This window comes from Schistocerca cancellata, chromosome 6 (genome assembly GCF_023864275.1).
Source record: "Schistocerca cancellata isolate TAMUIC-IGC-003103 chromosome 6, iqSchCanc2.1, whole genome shotgun sequence".
Classification (NCBI taxonomy): domain Eukaryota; kingdom Metazoa; phylum Arthropoda; class Insecta; order Orthoptera; family Acrididae; genus Schistocerca; species Schistocerca cancellata.
The window spans coordinates 682557334-682578067 of record NC_064631.1 but is presented as its reverse complement, the minus strand read 5'-3'; the positions used below and the strand labels follow the sequence as shown (position 1 = coordinate 682578067).

At 46.5% G+C, this 20734-nt stretch overlaps 1 protein-coding gene across 1 annotated transcript in view; it reads right to left on the bottom strand.

Moving 5' to 3' along the window:
• Positions 1-20734, bottom strand: part of LOC126088470 (protein madd-4-like) — a 474106-nt gene that overhangs the window by 379146 nt on the left and 74226 nt on the right. The window contains exon 5 of the mRNA XM_049906612.1: positions 13058-13163. Coding sequence (XP_049762569.1) covers positions 13058-13163 — 106 coding nt within the window. The remainder of the gene's footprint in view (positions 1-13057; positions 13164-20734) is intronic.

Sequence of the window (20734 nt, the reverse complement as noted above, 5' to 3'; positions counted from 1 at the left end):
CGGGAATCGAACCCGGGAACCCGGGCGCGGGAAGCGAGAACGCTACCGCACGACCACGAGCTGCGAACAAAATGATTGGCTTTTCAGAGTATTCACACAAGGTTGGCGCCGGTGGCGACACCTACAACGTGCTGACATGAGGAAAGTTTCCAACCGATTTCTCATACACAAACAGCAGTTGACCGGCGCTGCCTGGTGGAACGCTATTGTGATTCCTCGTGTAAGGAGGAGAAATGCGTACCATAACGTTTGCGACTTTGATAAATGTCGGATTGTAGTCTATCGCGATTGCAGTTTATCGTATTGCGACATTGCTGCACGCGTTGGTCGAGATCCAATGACTTTTAGCAGAATATGGAATCGGTGCGTTCAGGAGGGTAATACGGAACGCCCTGCTGGATCCCAACGGCCTCGTATTACTAGCAGTCGAGATGACAGGCATCTTATCCGCATGCCTGTAACGGATCGTGCAGCCACGTCTCGATCCCTGAGTCAAAAGGGGACGTTTGCAAGACAACAATCATCTACACGAACAGTTCGACGACGTTTGCAGCAGCATGGACTGTCAGCTCGGGGACAATGGCTGCTGTTACGTTTACGCTGCATCACAGACAGGAGCCCCTGCGATGGTGTACTCAACGACGAACCTGGGTGCACGAATGGCAAAACGTCGTTTTTTCGGGTGAATCCAGGTTCTGTTTACAGCATCATGATGGTCGCATCCGTGTTTGGCGACATCGCGGTGAACGCACATGGGAAGCGTGTATTCGTCATCGCCATACTGGCGTATCACCCGGCGTGATGGTATGGGTGCCATTGGTTTGTTACGACCCGTGGCTCTACCCTCCATTCGATCCCTGCAAAATCCTACGTTTCAGGAGGATAATGCACGACCGCATGTTGCAAGTCCTGTACGGGCCTTGCTGGATACAGAAAATGTTCGACTGCTGCCCTGGCCAGCACATTCTTCAGATCACTCACCGATTGAAAACGCCTGGTCAATGGTGGCCGAGCAACTGACTCGTCACAATACGCCAGTCACTACTCTTGATGAACTGTGGTATCGTGTTGAAGCTGCATGGGCAGCTATACTTTTACACGCCATCCAAGCTCTGTTTGACTCAATGCCCAGGCGTATGAAGGCCGTTATTACTGTCAGAGGTGGTTGTTCTGGGTACTGTTTCTCAGTATCTATGCACCCAAAATGCGTGAAAATGTAATCACATGTCAGTTCTAGTATAATGTATTTGTCCAATGAATACCCGTTTATCATCTGCATTTCTTCTTGGTGTAACAATTTTAATGGGCAGTAGTGTATAATCCATCCACCTAGAAACTTCTAAAACGTGAAGTGGACCTTGAGCACATCAGCCGGCTCCGCCGTAACAGTACAAGATAGGGCCACGCTTGGCCAATACAGACATTGTGCCGTGTGCTGCTCGTACCGCGGTTTTGTAAGCGTATTATCACGCCGGCGCCGTGTGGTGTTCTCAAGATAATATACGATAACCGTGGAAGATTTTTCCGTACATATTTGTACTTTCTGAGTGTTATTTTGGCTGTTTCTCTCCTTTCACTCGGTCCACTTCATGCGTTAGGTGTTTCATAACGCATGTATTATACTCTGTATCCGGTTACCCTCGTGTCTATTCTACAATATATGTGGTTTTATAACTGATGGCTTACGAATCCAGCTACTTTTACGTAAGTTTCTTTACTTTCAGTTTGCGTTGTCTGCGTAGCTGTGCAAGGTAGAAAGACAGGGCCATGCCCTTTTCCTCCATTTGTAGCTAATTCATTGGTTTCTTGTTTTTGTAGACAACCTGATGGTGCTCCAAAAGGATGAGACGCGTCTTTGACATTAAATAATTTCGTAACCGAGACTGTTTTCGTTCTGAAACACTTTTAAACCGGTTACTGTAAAAGTCTGCCACGACTGAATAGGAAAATTTTTGCGCTTTTGGAATGTTGCCATTAACTTAACACAGTTTCTCGTGGCCTGTTTATGTTAGTAGTGACTGCGTTTTAGGTGAAGCAACGGAAATGGAAAGTCGAACACGCCTTTTGCTGTTGACGCAAAGCGGGAACCGGGCAGAAGGAGCAGCGGGGACCTGACGCGCCACCATTAGCTGCCGCAGGTGGCACGCGGCCTGAAAAGGAAATTGGCTCCTTTGACGAAGGTAGGTGCCCTACAAAGCTCTCTCCTCTTGCCTTCTTTTCCTCGCTGCGCGGAAGGAGCAGCCCAGTGGACGTCGCTTCGGAACTACTGTGCGGAAAGGCAAAGAACTCTGTCGTCCACTGCAGCGAGCAATCTCTTGTGCCTACTGAACCACGTGGAGGGGTCGAAACCGTGCAATGGAAAGAAGTGGCACGCAGAACAGTAAGAACTGTTACAAACGTTATCATTAACACTGCGCAGCAAAACTAAAGGACACGTTTTTCGAAACCCTACGACGCGTAAGTCCCGAAATTTCGCTCAAAGGTGCCTACGACCTTCTTCTGTAATGGCGCAAAAGTGTGGCAGTGTGGTGGATCACGGGACATATAAACCAGGAAGTGGTGTGTTAGGTGCAATAGGTGGACCTTCCCTAATCATTTGAAGGAAATTGGTGACAATTGTTTGGACAGTGCGGACTAAAATAATAAATGTGTCAGAAAGTAATTTTGGAAATGTTGGTTCAATTGTTGTATGATTGGCGCTCATACACAGGTATCGCAGTGTATTTTTCACTAACTATGCTTAGTATTCATTTTTACTGCAGTATACACTACTGGCCATTAACATTGCTACACCACAAAGATGACGTGCTACAGACGCGAAATTTAACCGACAGGAGAAGATGCTGTGATATCCAAATGATTAGCTTTTCAGAGCATTCACACAAGGTTGGCGCCGGTGGCGACACCCACAACGAGCTGACATGAGGGAAGTTTCCAACCGATTTCTCATACACAAACAGCAGTTGACCGGCGTTGCCTGGTGAAACGTTGTTGTGATGCCTCGTGTAAGGAGGATAAATGCGAACCATCACGTTTCCGACTTTGATAAAGGTCGGATTGTAGCCCATCGCGATTGCGGTTCATCGTATCGCGACATTGCTGCTCGCGTTGGTCGAGATCCAATGACTGTTAGCAGAATATGGAATCGGTGGGTTCAGGAGGGTAATACGTAACGCCGTGATGGATACCAATGGCCTCGTATCACTAGCAGTCGAGATGACAGGCATCTTATCCATGTGGCTGTAATTTTCGTGCAGCCATACCTCAATCCCTGAGTAAAACAGATCGGGACACTTGCAAGACAACAACCATCTGCACGACGTTTGCAGCAGCACGGACGATCAGCTCGGAAACCATGGCTGCGGTTACTCTTGACACTGCATCACAGACAGGAGCGGCTGCGATGGTGTGATCAATGACGAACATGGGTGCACGAATGGCAAAACGTCATTGTTTCGGATGAATCCAGGTTCTGTTTCAGCATCATGACGGTCGCATCCGTGTTCGGCGACATCGCGGTGAACGCACATTGGAAGCGTGTATTCGTCATCGCCATACTGGCGTATCACCCGGCGTGATGGTATGGGGTCCCATTGGTTACACGTCTCGGTCACCTCTTGTTCGCATTGACGGTACTTTGAACAGTGGACGTTACATTTCAGATGTGTTACGACCCGAGACTCTACCCTTCATTCGATCCCTGCGAAACCCTACATTTCAGCAGGATAATGCACGACCGCATGTTGCAGGTCCTGTACGGGCCTTTCTGGATACAGAAAATGTTCGACTGCTGCCCTGGCCAGCACATTCTCCAGATCTCTCACCAATTGAAAACATCTGGTCAATGGTGGCCGAGCAACTGGCTCGTCACAATACGCCAGTCACTATTCTTCATTAACACTGGTATCGTGTTGAAGCTGCATGGGCAGCTGTACTTGTACATGCCATCCCAGCTCTGTTTTACTCAATGTCCACGCGTATCAAGGCCGTTAATACGGCCAGAGGTGGTTGTTCTGGGTACTGATTTCTCAGGATCTATGCACCCAAATTGCGTGAAAATGTAATCACATGTCAGTTGCAGTATAATATATTTGTCCAATGAATACCCGTTTATCATCTGCATTACGTCTTGGTGTAGGAATTATAATGGCCAGTAGTGTAATTTCTCTTTTGTGTGTTTTTATTAAAACTGGTTATTTCTGAATATTACAATAAATTTTTGGCTGTTATGCGTAATAACTATATGTTATATAAAGTTGTGTATAATAATTACGTGTTTTTATGGTTATTCCAAGCAAATATCCTGCAGAAAAATGCGTAAAGACTTATTATAGGTTAAGTAAACATTTTAGAGACTTTGACAAATTAAGCCACAATATTCAGAAGCGGCAACAGTCGAACAAGGAAAGCCGGCATGTGTGTCGACATTGGGCACGATTCTGACCAACGTGGTAAGCATAGATCAGCGACTGGGGAGTCAGTCGCCGCCCTAGAAACTTCGCGACATTGACGGAAACATTGAATAAATACCGCCGACAAACGGGCAGGACGTGGTCCTTCGTGGGGAGAAAGAAGACACGCAGAAACGTCGCCTGGACGGACGGACCGATGGTTAGTCAGCGGACGACATACTTCGCTACAACGACTTGGCCGTTACGCCGCTCGACAGAAGAAGATGACGGTACCGGGCCAATAGGTCAACGCAGAAGACGCCTTTCCAGATGCTGCCAGAAAGAAGTTCGTGTGGCTGGCTGGAAAGGACGAAAGAACTGCGGCCACTCCAAATGGGTCACCTGTGAACCAACATCTACATCTACATGGATACTCTGCAAATCACATTTAAGTGCCTGGCAGAGGGTTCATTGAACCACCTTCACAATTATCTATTAATCCAACCTCGTACAGCGAGCGGAAAGAATGAATCCGTACGAGCTCTGATTTCCCGTATTTTATCGTGGTGATTGTTCCGCCCTATTTAGGTCGGTGTCAACAAAATATTTTCGCATTCGGAGGAGAAAGTTGGTGATTGGAATTTCGTGAGAAGACTCCGTCGCAACGAAAAACGCTTTACTTTTAATGATTTCCAGCCCAAATCCTGTATCATTTATGTGACACTCTCTCCCGTATTTCTTGATAATACAAAACGTGCTGCCTTTCTTTGAACTTTTTCGATGTACTTCGTCAATCCTACCTGGTAAGGTCCCCACACCGCGCAGCAGTATTCTAAAACAGGACGGACAAGCGTAGTGTAGGCAGTCTTAATAGTAAGTCTGTTACATGCCAATAAAACGCAGCCTTTGGTTAGCCTTTCCCCCAACATTTTCTGTGTGTTCTTTCCAATTTAAGTTGTTCGTAATTGTAATACATAGGTATTTAGTTGAATTTACGGATTTTAGATTAGACTGATTTATCGTGTAACAGAAGTTTAACGAGTTCATTTTAGCACTCATGTGGATGACCTCACACTTTTCGTTATTTAGGGTGAACTGCCACTTTTCGCACCATTCAGATATTTTTTCTAAATCGTTTTGCAGTTTGTTTTGATCTTCTGATGACTTTATTAGTCGATAAACAACAGCGTCATCTGCAAACAACCGATGACGGCTGCTCAGATTGTCTCCCAGATCGTTTATATAGATAAGGAACAGCAAAGGGCCTATAACACTACCTTGGGAAACGCCTGAAATCACTTCTGTTTTACTCGATGACTTTCCGTCAATTACTACTAACTGTGACCTCTCTGACAGGAAATCGCAAATCCAGTCACATAACTGAGACCATATTCCATAACCACCCAATTTTACTACAGTGTCAAAAGCCTTCCGGGAATCCAGAAATACGGAATCGATCTGAAATCCCTTGTCAATAGCTCTCAACACTACATGTGTTGTGTTTCACAGGAACGATGTTTTCTGAACCCATGTTGTCTGTGTGTGAATAGACAGTTTTCTTCTGGGTAATTAATAATGTTCGAACACAATATATGTTCTAAAATCCAGCTGCATATAGACTTTAACAATATGGGCATGTAATTTAGTGGCTTACTCCTACTACCTTTCTTGAATATTGGTGTGACCTGTGCAACTTTCCAGTCTTTGGGTACGGATCCTTTGTCGAGCGAACGGTTGTATGTGATTGTTAAGTATGGAGCTAATGCATCAGCATACTCTGAAAGGAATCTAATTGGTATACAGTCTGGACCAGAAGACTTGCTTTTATTATGTGATTTGAGTTGCTTCACTACTCCGAGGATATTTACTTCTACGTTACTCATGTTGGCAGCTATTCTCGATTAGAATTCTGGAATATTTACTTCGTCTTCTTTTGTGAAGGAATTTCGGAAGGCTGTGTTTAGTAAATCTGTCTTGTCTTGACTGTCTTCGGTAGTATCGTCATTGTTATCGCGCAGAGAAGGCATTGATTGTTTCTTGCCGCTAACGGAATTCACATCGACCAGAATCTCTTTGGATTTTCTGCCAGGTTTCGAGACAAAGTTTCGTTGTGGAAACAGTTATAGGCATCTCGCATTGAACTCCGCGCTAAGCTTCGAGCTTCTGTAAAGGATCGCCAATCTTGGAGATTGTACGTCTGTTTAAATTTGGTATGTTTGTTTCGTTGTTTCTGCAACAGTGTCCTAACCCGTTTTGTGTACCAACCTAGAGGTTGATGAACACCGCTATAAGACGGCGAACCTGAGGGACGCTGGTTAGATTCCGGGATGGAGCACTGCTCGCCACGCCGTGGCCGATTGCTAATAACGCAACGAGCGATTTCACAAGGAGAATGCCGCGTCGTAGCCGCTGTGTCACGGACACGACACTGAGTGGAAGTATACGACGCCTGGAGCACCGCTGCAAAACGAGCCGTCGCCGCATCAGCGTCATTAGAATCTGCACGCTACGACTCCGCCGCTCCGCCGCCGCGAGGAATTGAGCGAGTTAAAACACATTATACACTCCTGGAAATGGAAAAAAGAACACATTGACACCGGTGTGTCAGACCCACCATACTTGCTCCGGACACTGCGAGAGGGCTGTACAAGCAATGATCACACGCACGGCACAGCGGACACACCAGGAACCGCGGTGTTGGCCGTCGAATGGCGCTAGCTGCGCAGCATTTGTGCACCGCCGCCGTCAGTGTCAGCCAGTTTGCCGTGGCATACGGAGCTCCATCGCAGTCTTTAACACTGGTAGCATGCCGCGACAGCGTGGACGTGAACCGTATGTGCAGTTGACGGACTTTGAGCGAGGGCGTATAGTGGGCATGCGGGAGGCCGGGTGGACGTACCGCCGAATTGCTCAACACGTGGGGCGTGAGGTCTCCACAGTACATCGATGTTGTCGCCAGTGGTCGGCGGAAGGTGCACGTGCCCGTCGACCTGGGACCGGACCGCAGCGACGCACGGATGCACGCCAAGACCGTAGGATCCTACGCAGTGCCGTAGGGGACCGCACCGCCACTTCCCAGCAAATTAGGGACACTGTTGCTCCTGGGGTATCGGCGAGGACCATTCGCAACCGTCTCCATGAAGCTGGGCTACGGTCCCGCACACCGTTAGGCCGTCTTCCGCTCACGCCCCAACATCGTGCAGCCCGCCTCCAGTGGTGTCGCGACAGGCGTGAATGGAGGGACGAATGGAGACGTGTCGTCTTCAGCGATGAGAGTCGCTTCTGCCTTGATGCCAATGATGGTCGTATGCGTGTTTGGCGCCGTGCATGTGAGCGCCACAATCAGGACTGCATACGACCGAGGCACACAGGGGCAACACCCGGCATCATGGTGTGGGGAGCGATCTCCTACACTGGCCGTACACCACTAGTGATCGTCGAGGGGACACTGAATAGTGCACGGTACATCCAAACCGTCATCGAAGCCATCGTTCTACCATTCCTAGACCGGCAAGGGAACTTGCTGTTCCAACAGGACAATGCACGTCCGCATGTATCCCGTGCCACCCAACGTGCTCTAGAAGGTGTAAGTCAACTACCCTGGCCAGCACGATCTCCGGATCTGTCCCCCATTGAGCATGTTTGGGACTGGATGAAGCGTCGTCTCACGCGGTCTGCACGTCCAGCACGAACGCTGGTCCAACTGAGGCGCCAGGTGGAAATGGCATGGCAAGCCGTTCCACAGGACTACATCCAGCATCTCTACGATCGTCTCCATGGGAGAATAGCAGCCTGCATTGCTGCGAAAGGTGGATATACACTGTACTAGTGCCGACATTGTGCATGCTCTGTTGCCTGTGTCTATGTGCCTGTGGTTCTGTCAGTGTGATCATGTGATGTATCTGACCCCAGGAATGTGTCAATAAAGTTTCCCCTTCCTGGGACAATGAATTCACGGTGTTCTTATTTCAATTTCCAGGAGTGTATTACTCTCTTTGTTAAAAGGGTCTTATGTGTCAATAAATGACTATTAGTGCAACCACCAATGTTTCTCTCACACCTCACCCACTGAGGCAGGTAAAGAACCCAGCCCACCGCCCACAAAGTGTCCCTTTTCCTCAAGCCATCCCTGACGAAATAATGACCTTTACTTCCATCTGTCATTGTCTCTCAATATCTAGTGTCACTAAACCCCGACTCGCTACAAGATATAGTGCATCCTAGAGCATAGTTGAGTAATTAATTGAATCGCATATCATTTTGTAAGTCCATTGCTCGCGACCGGGCCAAATATCTCACGAAATAAGCGTCATACCAATGTTTTAGTTATACTACTTTTTGTGTTTTGTAACAGATGGCGCTGTAATAGTCACAAACATATGGCTCACAATTTTAGACGAACAGTTCGTAACAGTTAAGTTTTTTAAATTAAAATACAGAACGTAGCTACGTTTGAACATTTTAATTCGGTTGTGCCAATGTGATACATGTACCTTTGTGAACTTATCATTTCTGAGAACGCATGCTGTTACAGCGTGATTACCTATAAATACCACATTAATGCAATAAATGCTCAAAATGATGTCCGTCAACCTCAATGCATTTGGCAATACGTGTAACGACATTCCTCTCAACAGCGAGTAGTTCGCCTTTCGTAATATTCGCACATGCATTGACAATGCGCTGACGCATGTTGTCAGGCGTTGTCGGTGGATCACGATAGCAAATATCCTTCAACTTTCCACACAGAAAGAAATCCGGACATGGGGATTGCATCCTTCTACCATCCTCCACACCTACAACTCCCTCATCCGTCCTATCCTCTGTTATGCCAGCGTTGCCTGGATCTCCGCCCTTACCCGCTTTTACATGGCCCTCCAAATCCTTGAACGCCATGCACTCCACCTTTCCTTCCGTGCTTCGAACGACCAATCCACCTGTCATGAAATGTGCTATTCAGTACCGCTTCAACCGCACGCGAGCTATGTGCCGGACATCCATCATCTTGGAAGTACATCGCCATTCTGTCATGCAGTGAAACATCTTGTAGTAGCATCGGTAGAACATTACGTAGGAAATCAGCATACATTGTACCATTTAGATTGCCATCGATAAAACGGGGGCCAATTATCCTTCCTCTCATAATGTCGCACCATACACTAACCCGCGAAGGTTGCTGATGTACCACTTTTCGCAGCCATCGTGGATTTTCCGTTGCCCAGTAGTGCATATTATGCCGGTTTACGTTACCGCTGTTGGTGAATGACGTTTCGTCGCTAAATAGAACGCGTGCAAAAAATCTGTCATCGTCCCGTAATTTCTTTTGTGTCCAGTGGCAGAACTATACACGACGTTCAAAGTCGTCGCCATGCAATTCCTGGTGCATAAAAGTATGGAACGGGTGCAATCGATGTTGATGTAGCATTCTCAACAACGACGTTTTTGAGATTCCTGATTCTCGCGCAATTTGTCTGCTACTGATCTGCGGATTAGCCTGGACAGCAGCTAAAACACCTATTTGGGCATCCTCATTTGTTGCAGGTCGTGGTTGACGTTTCACATGTGGCTGAACACTTCCTGTTTCCTTAAATAACGTAACTATCCGGCGAACGGTCCGGACACTTGGATGATGCCGTCCAGGATACCGAGCAGCATACATAGCATACGCCCGTTGGGAATTTTGATCACAACAGCCATACATCAACACGATATCGACCTTTTCCGCAATTGGTAAACGGTCCATTTTTACACGGGTAATGTATCACGAAGCAGATACCGTCCGCACTGGCGGAATGTTATGTGATACCACGTACTTATAGGTTTGTGACTATTAGAGCGCCATCTATGACAAAGCGAAAAAAGTGGTCCAACTAAAACATTCACATTTCTCTACGTACTACACGAATATGTAATAAAAAATGGAGGTTCCTATTTAAGAAAAAGCACAGTTGATATCCGTTTGACCTATGGCAGCGCCATCTAGCGAACCAACCATAGCGCCATCTGGTTTCCCCCTTCAAGCTAGACGAGTTTCGTTCTTTGTAGTTTTTTCGTTTGATGCTTATTTCGTCTGATATTTGGCCCGGTAACTATCAGTGGACCACCCTGTATTGTAGTTTTCATGGGATCGGCAGTGCGCGATACCTACTCACATTTGGCCAATTTTTAAAGATGTTTTCTCTTCATTGCCACAATTACCCTTATCCCAACGACTACACCTACTCCAATTACTGTCATGATTTAAAACTGCCAAAATGCGAAAGCTTTGCCTTCAGTAAGGTCTTTGAATCCATCCTCTCCCACCGTATCCACCAGCACCTTGCTCAACACCACCTCCTCCCCCTTACCCACTGTGGCTTCCGACCCTCCTTCTCTGCTGTAGACCAACTCCTCAACCTCGTTCACCTTCTGTCCCTCCAGCTCAACTCCCGTCGCTCCGCCATTTTTGTTTCCCTTGACCTCCAAAATGCCTATGACCGTGTATGGCATCCCGGTCTCCTCTTTAAACTCCAAACCTACGCCCTGTCTATCAATTTTGTCCTTCTGGTCGCTTCCTTCCTCTCGCACCGTCCTTCCTATGTCACCCTCCACAACACCCTTATCTTTTATCCCACGGCTGGCGCCCACCAGGGTTCTGTCCTCTCCCCTCTCCTTTATCTCTTGTATATGGCTGATATGCCCAAGCCACCCCCACCAGTTCACCTTCTCCAGTATGCTGATGACACCGACTTCCTGGCTCTCTATCCTACCCTTCAACGGTCCCAACGTACCCTCCAAACCCACCTTAACCAGTTCACCACTTGGTGTAACCAGTGGTTCCTCCGTCTCAACCCCTCCAAAACCCAGGCAATCATCATAGGCCGCACCACTCGCTCCTTTCGCCTCCATGGTTTCTACATCACCCTTTATGGTCGTCCCATCCAGCTCACCCCCACCCTGAAATACCCTGGCCTCACCCTCGACCGGCACCTCTCCTGGTCCCCTCATCTCCAGACCGTCCAGCAGAAAGCCCATTCCCGCCTCCGCCTTCTGAAACTCCTGTCTGGCCGGACATGGGGATTGCATCCTTCTACCATCCTGCACACCTACAAATCCCTCATCCGTCCTATCCTCTATTATGCCAGCGTTGCCTGGATCTCCGCCCCTACCCGCTTTTACATAGCCCTCCAAATCCTTGAACGCCATGTGCTCCGCCTTGCCTTCCGTATCCGCCTTCTTTTCCCCACACGGCTCCTGTATGAACTGATCCCCTTCCCCCACCTCCTCCTGCTCCTCCAACATCTCCACATCCTTTACATTGTCCACAAGCTTGATCCCCCCCACCCTCTGGTTTCCTCCTTCCTCTCCACCCCCCGCCCGTTGCCGCACCTCTATCGCTGTATCCCTCCCTCTCTCCACCTCCACACCCTCCATCTCCTTCTTCAGGGCAATTTCCAACGCCTCCCCCTCCCGGATGACGAACTTCACTGTGACATCTACCCTTCCTTCCAAATATAACCTGGCCTTGTTCCCCCCCTCCCCAGGGCCCCCTTTTTCCTCTCCACTCCTTCTGCCAGAGCGGATTTTCCTCCTTCCCCCCCCCTGAGACCCTGCACCCCTTACTTGCCTCTTTCCTTCCCACATCCCTCCCTACCTGGTCCTCTTCAGCGCACCCCCCGCTCATCTCCTCCCTCTCTTCCCCTCCCTCCCTTCATCCGGTCTCCCTCATCTCCTTGCGCCTGGCAGATCCTCCATTTTAATCACTGTCAGTGTTCCACATCAGTGTTGTGTTTAGTGTTGTTTCTCCTGTGTGTCAAGAGGTGTGCTTTTAATTGTGTACTGCCTTGAGGTTCGCTGTCAGTGTTTGTTATGTCCTACGCCATCCGTCGATACCTTTTATGCTCCAGTCATACTGTGCCTTGTGTTCTTTTAATTGTCACAGTATGTGGCTTTTTGTGTGTGCTACTTTTAAATAGTTTTTTTATCTCCATTTTACAGTCACCCCGTTTTTTGTCTTTTGCCTTCCATGATGTTCCCCATTTTTTATATCTATGTTCACCAGATTCTCTCCTTTGTTATTTTTAAATGTCTTCTATTGTTTGTTCTATGTCTTTCGGCTGAAGAGCAGCGCATATGCTGTTGCCAGCCCGCCCCGATGGGGAATTGAAATACAATAAAGAAAAAAAAAACTTTGCGTGGGTCCCAGGTTGTCCTTAATTACTAGATCATTTGGAAAGGGGAGGATACTGTAGAGGTAGGTGAGGACCACATTGAGCGAGTAACTCTGCGCTAAACAGCTGGGGCTACGTTAGTTAAGAGTAGGCAGGGAGCGATACCACCCGCCAGGGTAGCCGAGAGCGCTAACGCGCTGCTTCCTGGACTCGGGTAGGCGCACCGGCCCCGCACCGAATCCGCCCGGCGGTTTTCCACATCCTCCTAGGTGAATACCGGGCTGGTCCCCACGTCCCGCCTCAGTTACACGACTCGCAGACATTTGAAACACATTCACACTATTTCACGATTTACACTCGACGCAGACAGCTCGGATACACTCATTCCATCCCGGTGGGTATCCGACGACCCCTTACAATTAACCATGCAAATACCGTACTTAACCCTGCCGAACCTGCGCACAATGCGGGATGAAGGCAGTGGCAAAAGAGAGGAAGAAAGGGAGCGCTACTCACCAGCGTGAGGCTGCCGTTGCCCTCCTGCTGCAGGCAGCGCAGGCCGCGCCGCCGGTGTCCGCTGCCGCAGGTCGCAGAGCACGGTCCCCAGGGGTCGGGCACCCACCTGCACAGCACGCCGTCACGTGACTACCAGCTGTAACACGCAGCCAGCGCCGGGGCGCGAACGCCGCCAAGCCACGGGCTGCCCCGTGTCACACACAGAGAGGACAGCAGTTTGTGCCTCGACTTTTATTAACACTCGAACGGCAGAAGCGGTCAAAATGACCCCTGCCGTACGTTTTCGTTCTTGGCATATCCAATTTATTTACTTCGTTGATGAAATTACATGACTTTCTCTGATTTTTCTCCTCTTTCTGAAACTGTTTCAGTACTGGGTCATCAAAAAGTCAGTATAAATTTGAAAACTTAATAAACCACGGAATAATGTAGATACAGAGGTAAAAATTAACACACATGCTTGGAATGACACGGGTTTTTATTAGAACCAAAAAGAAGACCGTAGGTCTCTAGAAGAGCGTAGCGTTCCAACGGATTGGAAAAGGGCACAGGTCATCCCCATTTTCAAGAAGGGACGTCGGACAGATGTGCAGAACTATAGACCTATATCTCTAACGTCTATCAGTTGTAGAATTTTGGAACACGTATTATGTTCGAGTATAATGACTTTTCTGGAGACGTTCGATACAGTTCCCCACAGTCGTTTAATGAACAAAGTAAGAGCATATGGACTATCAGACCAATTGTGTGATTGGATTGAAAAGTTCCTAGATGACACAACGCAGCATGTCATTCTCAATGGAGAGAAGTCTTCCGAAGTAAGAGTGATTTCAGGTGTGCCACAGGAGAGTGTCGTAGGATCGTTGCTATTCAAATTATACATAAATGACCTTGTGGATGACATCGGAAGTTCACTGAGGCTTTTTGCGAATGATGAAATGGTTCAAATGGCTCTGAGCACTATGGGACTTAACATCTATGGTCATCAGTCCCCTAGAACTTAAACCTAACTAACCTAAGGACATCACACAACACCCAGCCATCACGAGGCAGAGAAAATCCCAGACCCCGCCGGGAATCGAACCCGGGAACCCGGGCGCGGGAAGCGAGAACGCTACCGCACGACCACGAGCTGCGGGCATTTGCGAATGATGCTGTGGTATATCGAGAGGTTGTAACAATGGAAAATTGTACTGAAATGCAGGAGGATCTGCAGCGAATTGACGCATGGTGCAGGGAATGGCAATTGAATCTCAATGTGTAATGTGCTGCGAATACACAGAAAGAAAGATCCCTTATCATTTAGCTAAAATATAGCAGGTCAGGAACTGGAAGCAGTTAATTCCATAAATTATCTGGGAGTACGCATTAGGAGTGATTTAAAATGGAATGATCATATAAAATTAATCATCGGTAAAGCAGATGCTAGACTGAGATTCATTGGAAGAATCCTAAGGAAATGCAATCCGAAAACAAAGGAAGTAGGTTACAGTACGCTTGTTCGCCCACTGCTTGAATACTGCTCAGCAGTGTGTGATCTGTACCAGATAGGGTTGATAGAAGAGATAGAGAAGATCCAAAGGAGAGCAGCGCGCTTAGTTACAGGATAATTTAGTAATCGCGAAAGCGTTATGGAGATGATAGATAAACTCCAGTGGAAGACTGTGCAGGAGAGACGCTCAGTAGCTCGGTACGGGCTTTTGTTGAAGTTTCGGGAACATACCTTCACCGAGGAGTCAAGCAGTATATTGCTCCCTCCTAGGTATATCTGGCTAAGAGAGCATGAGGATAAAATCAGAGAGATTAGAGCCCACACAGAGGCATACCGACAATCCTTCTTTCCACGAACAATACGAAACTGGAATAGAAGGAAGAACCGATAGAGGTACTCAAGGTACCCTCCGCCACACACCGTCAGGTGGCTTGCAGAGTATGGATGTAGATGCAGATGTAGATGTAGGTGTAGAAAGTTCACAAAATGTCCGACAGTCGCGTGAAGGATCTCTTGCACTCGTCGTTTGGTGATGATCGTGTGCTCAGCTGCCACTTTCGTCATGCTTGGCCTCCCAGATCCCCAGACCTCAGTCCGTGCGATTATTGGCTTTGGGGTTAGCCGAAGTCGCAAGTGTATCGTGATCCACCGTCATCTCTAGGGATGCTGAAAGACAACATCCGACGCCAATGCCTCCCCATAACTCTGGACTTGCTTTACAGTGCTGTTCCTCGACTACAGCTATTGATGGGGAATTATGGTGGACATATTTAGCATTTCCTGTAAAGAACATCATCTTTGCTTTGTCTTACTTTGTTATGCTAATTATTGCTATTCTGATCAGACGAAGCGCCATCTGTCGGACATTTTTTGAACTTTTGTATTTTTTTGGTTCTAATAAAACCCCATGTCATTCCAAGCATGTGTGTCAATTTGTACCTCTCTATCTACATTGTTCCGTAATTTACTCAGTTTTCAAATTTATACTGACTTTTTGATCACCCAGTATTTACAAAATATTTTAATTTTTTTCGCCAACTCATTCAGTACACCTAGAACGTCGGAAGGGATCAATTTGACCCCACTGTAATTTCTCTTCTGAATATAAGTAAATTATGCAACAATACAGTCGCAACAGTGAGCAGTAACGCAGGGCAGTTGCTCCTCATTGTTGCAACTTGGCACGTGTACATTCCAGTCCGCCACAGCTTATCTTGTGTCACTCGGGCAGTCTTTGTCCATGTAACAAGCTTTCGAACATGTATCGTCAGTGTGGGCTTTCTGATGAAGAAGTGTTACATCTCTTAGAGAATTCCGAAGTTGAACCGGAAATTGACTTCACTGATGATGATTATGTACCTCACACAAGTGAAGATGAAGACATTGTGAACGAGGGGCGGTTAGTGGAAGAGGATTCAGTTGCTGAGTTGCTGATATACGTCAGTCATCATCTCTTTCACCACAGCAGGTACAGTCGTGGGCAAAACGAGCGAGACCCCTCGCCTTTTCGTTATGCTGATCCGTACAGCTTTAAAGTCTGCTACACAGTATAACAGGCAAGGCGATGAAGTGCTACCAACATACTATGCCCAGGCGTAAAATTGACAAACTATCCGAACTTTGTCAGAGTGTTTTCAATCATGTGTAAGACTATACGAGGGTTGGAACTTAAATAGTGGCAACTATTTATTCGCAAACGATACAAAAGAGTTACATGTTTGCACCTGTAACTGTCCTTCAAAGTAGTCACCGGCGTTGTGTAGAACCTCGTTGCCATCGATGTGGAAGGCGTAGTGTATCGTTAGTAGAGCCTGGTCTGTTGATAGTGCGAATGGAGCGGTCTACCGCCTATCGAATCTCTGGAACAGCTCTGAAGTGAATGTCACGAAGTGGTTGCTTCATCTTCGCAATCAAATCAAAGTCACAAAGGCTTTGGATGGTACAGTATTTCCCAGTCCCATCGAACGAACGCAGCAGCCACAGCGCCCGCGCATTGTCGTACAAAATGACGGGTGGGTTGTGCAGAAAGTGTCACCGTTTCTTTCGCAAAGCCGGTCTCAGGCGATGTTCCAACAACGAACAGTAATACTGTTCATTGACGGTCTGGCGTGGAGGAACGTAATGCGTTAGGATAACACCATCACAGCCGTACACGAGAATCACCATAATTTCAGACCGCTCCATTCACACCATCAGCAGAACAGGCTCTGCTAACGGTATACTATGCCTTCCACATCAATGGCAACGGGTTCTACACAACGCTGGTGACTACTTTGAAGGACAGTAACAGGTGCAAACATGTAACTCTTTTGTATCGGTTGTGAATGAATAGTTGTCACTATTTAAGTTCCAATCTTTATATTAATGCTGATTGGTGTGTTAAACACAACACGTAAATATAAGATCTAAATGAAAGAAGAAACGCTAATTAGTATGAACTCTACTAATAAAAATGAATTTCAGATTATCGACATAACACAACTGTTCTATTAAAGTCTGCTACACAGCATAACAAGCAAGGCGACGAAGTGCTACCAACATACTATGCACAGGCGTGAAATCGACAAACTATCCGAACTTAGTCCGACTGTTTTCAATCATGTCTAAGACTATATTAATGGTGATTAGTGTGTTAAACACAACACGTAAATGTAAGATATGAATGAAAGATGAAACGCTAATTAGTATGAACTGTACTAATAAAAATGAATTTCAGCTTATCGAGATAACACAACTGTTCTAGTAAGACAAAGTACCCCAGATCGTTACGAATTAGCAAAATATGCGCATTTATATCTTATATTTACATGTTGTGTTTAACACACTAACCAGCCTTAATATAGTCTTAGACATGATTGAAAACAGTCTGACTAAGTTCGGATAGTTTGTCAATTTCACGCCTGTGTATAGTATGTTGGTAGCACTTCGTTGCCCTGCGTTTTAGGCTGTGTAGCTGCCTTTAAAGCTATGTAGATCAGCCTAACGAAAAGGCGAGGGGTCTCGCTCGTTTTGTCCACGATTGTACTCTTGGAAGCGTGTGCAAAGATGATTGCAAGGGATGTTACCGTGTGAGAGATTGGAAATTATTCATCTTCTGGAAGGTGGTCAGCTGTGAATGTTCTGGAGGAGAGAGGAGGCCCCACTACTTGTGCTTGCCAACGAGTAGACAGCTCTGCCATCAGTGCCTTCCGTCTTATTTTTCATGAACCAACGCTACGTCTCATGAAGAAATACACACAATCAAATGCTTCGAAAGTACTAAAACATAACAACTGTGTCACTTGAGGAACTGGAGAAACTGATAGCCATCATGTATGTTCGGGGTATGTTGTGCACAAAGGTTTGTCCGTGGATGATCTCTGGTTGCACTCTTGGGGGGTCTGCTTTTATCAAGGACATTATGCCAAGCGACAAATTTCAGGAGCTTTTCAGATTTATCCGTTTTGATGAAAAATCAACCTGGCCTGAACGTCTAGCAGCCATCAAATTCGCTCTTGTATCTGAAATCTGGGGAAAGTTCAAGGAAAACAGTATTCGTGCTTACCTCCCTGGAGAAAATATAACCATTGACGAGCAACTGTAACCAAGCAATGCAAGGTGCAGGATTACTCAACTCATGTCCAAGAAAATAGATAAATATAGTCTCAAATTCTGGTTGGCTGTTGATGAAATGACAAAGTATATGTGTAATGCTTTCACGTACCTCAGCAAAGAGGACACGCATAGAGAGAAACAGCCACTTGGAGAGAACGTCGTTCTGCGTCTCATGGAGTCATTTGTAAATAAAGGAAGAAACATGACCACAGACAACTTCTTTGCGTCTCTTCAACTTGCTAAAAACGTCAAAGAAAAGAAAACTTCTGTAGTTGGTACAATGAACAAGATCCGCCGTGAAGTCTCCGATGAAGTAAGCAAGCCGAATGCTGAAATACACTCCACCACAATACTACACAATAGTGGCGACACAGACTGCGCATTGACAGTATACCAAGGAAAGAAGAATAAAAATGTTATTCTTCTGAGTACACTGCATGCTGAAGTAGCAGTAATCAATGAAGGAGAGGAAAAACCTGAAAGCGTAACCTTCTACAATGCAACAAAATATGATGTGGTTGATCATATGACTCATAAATTTACTACGAAGGTTGCATGTAGGAGATGACCAATGCATGTCTTCCACAACATACTGGACATGGCGGTAATAAATGCATTGGTCGTCTATAACGTAGTAACGAACAAGAAAATGGAAAGGAAGAAGTTCATAATTTGACTGGAAAAGGAGCTCAAGGGAACGAAAGAGAAAGAACATTAGGCAAAGCAAGAGGATATGGGACTGAAATCACCTAGAAAGCGCAGGAAGTGCCAAATCGGCCTCTGTAAAGGCAACAAGACCAGCGAAAACTGTATAAAGTGCCACAGAGCCGTCTGCACAAAATGTGCACGTAAAACAGAAATCACCTGTGCTAAGTGCATCTAGCAGCTTCAAGTGACTTGAGTGAAAAGTACGTAATACAGAGCTATTTGAAAAACACATGTGAAAGTAAAAATGACCCTAGAAGGTTTTATGAACAGTTAATAAATTAACATCTACAATTAAGAAACTTGTTAGCAGTAGCAACAATAACTTTATATGATACATTGTTGTTCAAACAAATTAGTAATTATTATTTATAATTGTAAATAATTGTTGTGATTACTAGAAATAAAGTATAGATTAATAAACACTAAAAAGTACTTGTTTAAGTCAAATATGAAAATATTTTATGAGGGGTCAAAATGACCCTTTTCCGACATTTTAGGAACTGCAGAAACTCCGCCATTTTAGTGTCAAACGTATCAATCCACCACTATCGCGGTTTTCGCCTGTTATCTCGTTTTCAAGTGATAGCTTACTACGACGTGCGTTAATACTTAGTTCCTATAAAAGAACACTCTACATATGTCAAACACACAGCCGAAAAAAATATTACGAAAGACGACGATGATTTTGATCCGATGACGGCATACATCACGGGGGGGGGGGGGGGAGGGGATAGTAGATGTAATGATAATGGTTTCAACGTCGTCCGCCGACTGATAGTGTTGTGGCATACCTAGAAGAGCGCTATCTGTGCCTACACTAGTACGGAATGCTCACATCCAGAAAGCTCAGTGTGGCGCAAACGTGTGAAGCAAGCAGGGAATACACTACTGGCCATTAAAATTGCTAACCACGAAGATGACGTGCTACAGACGCGAAATTTAGCCGACAGGAAGAAGATGCTGTGATATGCAAATGATTAGCTTTTCAGAGCATTCACACAAGGTTGGCGCCGGTGGCGACACCTACAACGAGCTGACACGAGGTAAGTTTCCAACCTATTTCTCATACACAAACAGCAGTTGACCGGCGTTGCCTGGTGAAACGTTGTAGTGATGCCTCGTGTAAGGAGGAGAAATGCGTACCATCACGTTTCCGACTTTGATGAAGGTCGGATTGTAACCTATCGCGATTGAAGTTTATCGTATCGCGACATTGCTGCTCGCATTGGTCGTGATCCAATCACTGTTTGCAGAATATGGAATCGGTGGGTTCAGGACGGTGATGCGGAACGCAGTGTTGGATCCCAACGGCCTCGTATCACCGCAGTCGAGATGACAGGCATCTTATCTGCATGGCTGTAGCGGATCGTGCAGTCACGTCTCTATCAGTGAGTCAACAGATGGGGACGTTTGCAAGACAACAACCATCTATCAGCTCGGAGACCATGGCTGCGGTTACCATTGACGCTGCATCACAGACAGGAGCGCCTGCGATGGTGTATTCAACGACGAACCTGGGTGCACGAATGGCAAAACGTCATTATTTCGGATGAATACAGGTTCTGTTTACAGCATCACGTTGGTCGCATCCGTGTTCGGCGAAATCGCGGTGAACACACATTGGAAGCGTGTATTCGTCATCGCCATACTGACGTATCACCCGGCGTGATGGTATGGGGTGCCACTGGTTACACGTCTCGGTCACCTCTTCTTCGCATTGACGGCACTTTGAACAGTGGACATTACATTTAAGATGTGTTACGACCTTGGCTCTCCCCTTCATTCAATCCCTGCGAAACCCTACATTTCAGGAGGATATTGCACGACCGCATGTTGCAGGTCTTGTACGGGCCTTTCTGGATACAGAAAATGTTCGACTGCTG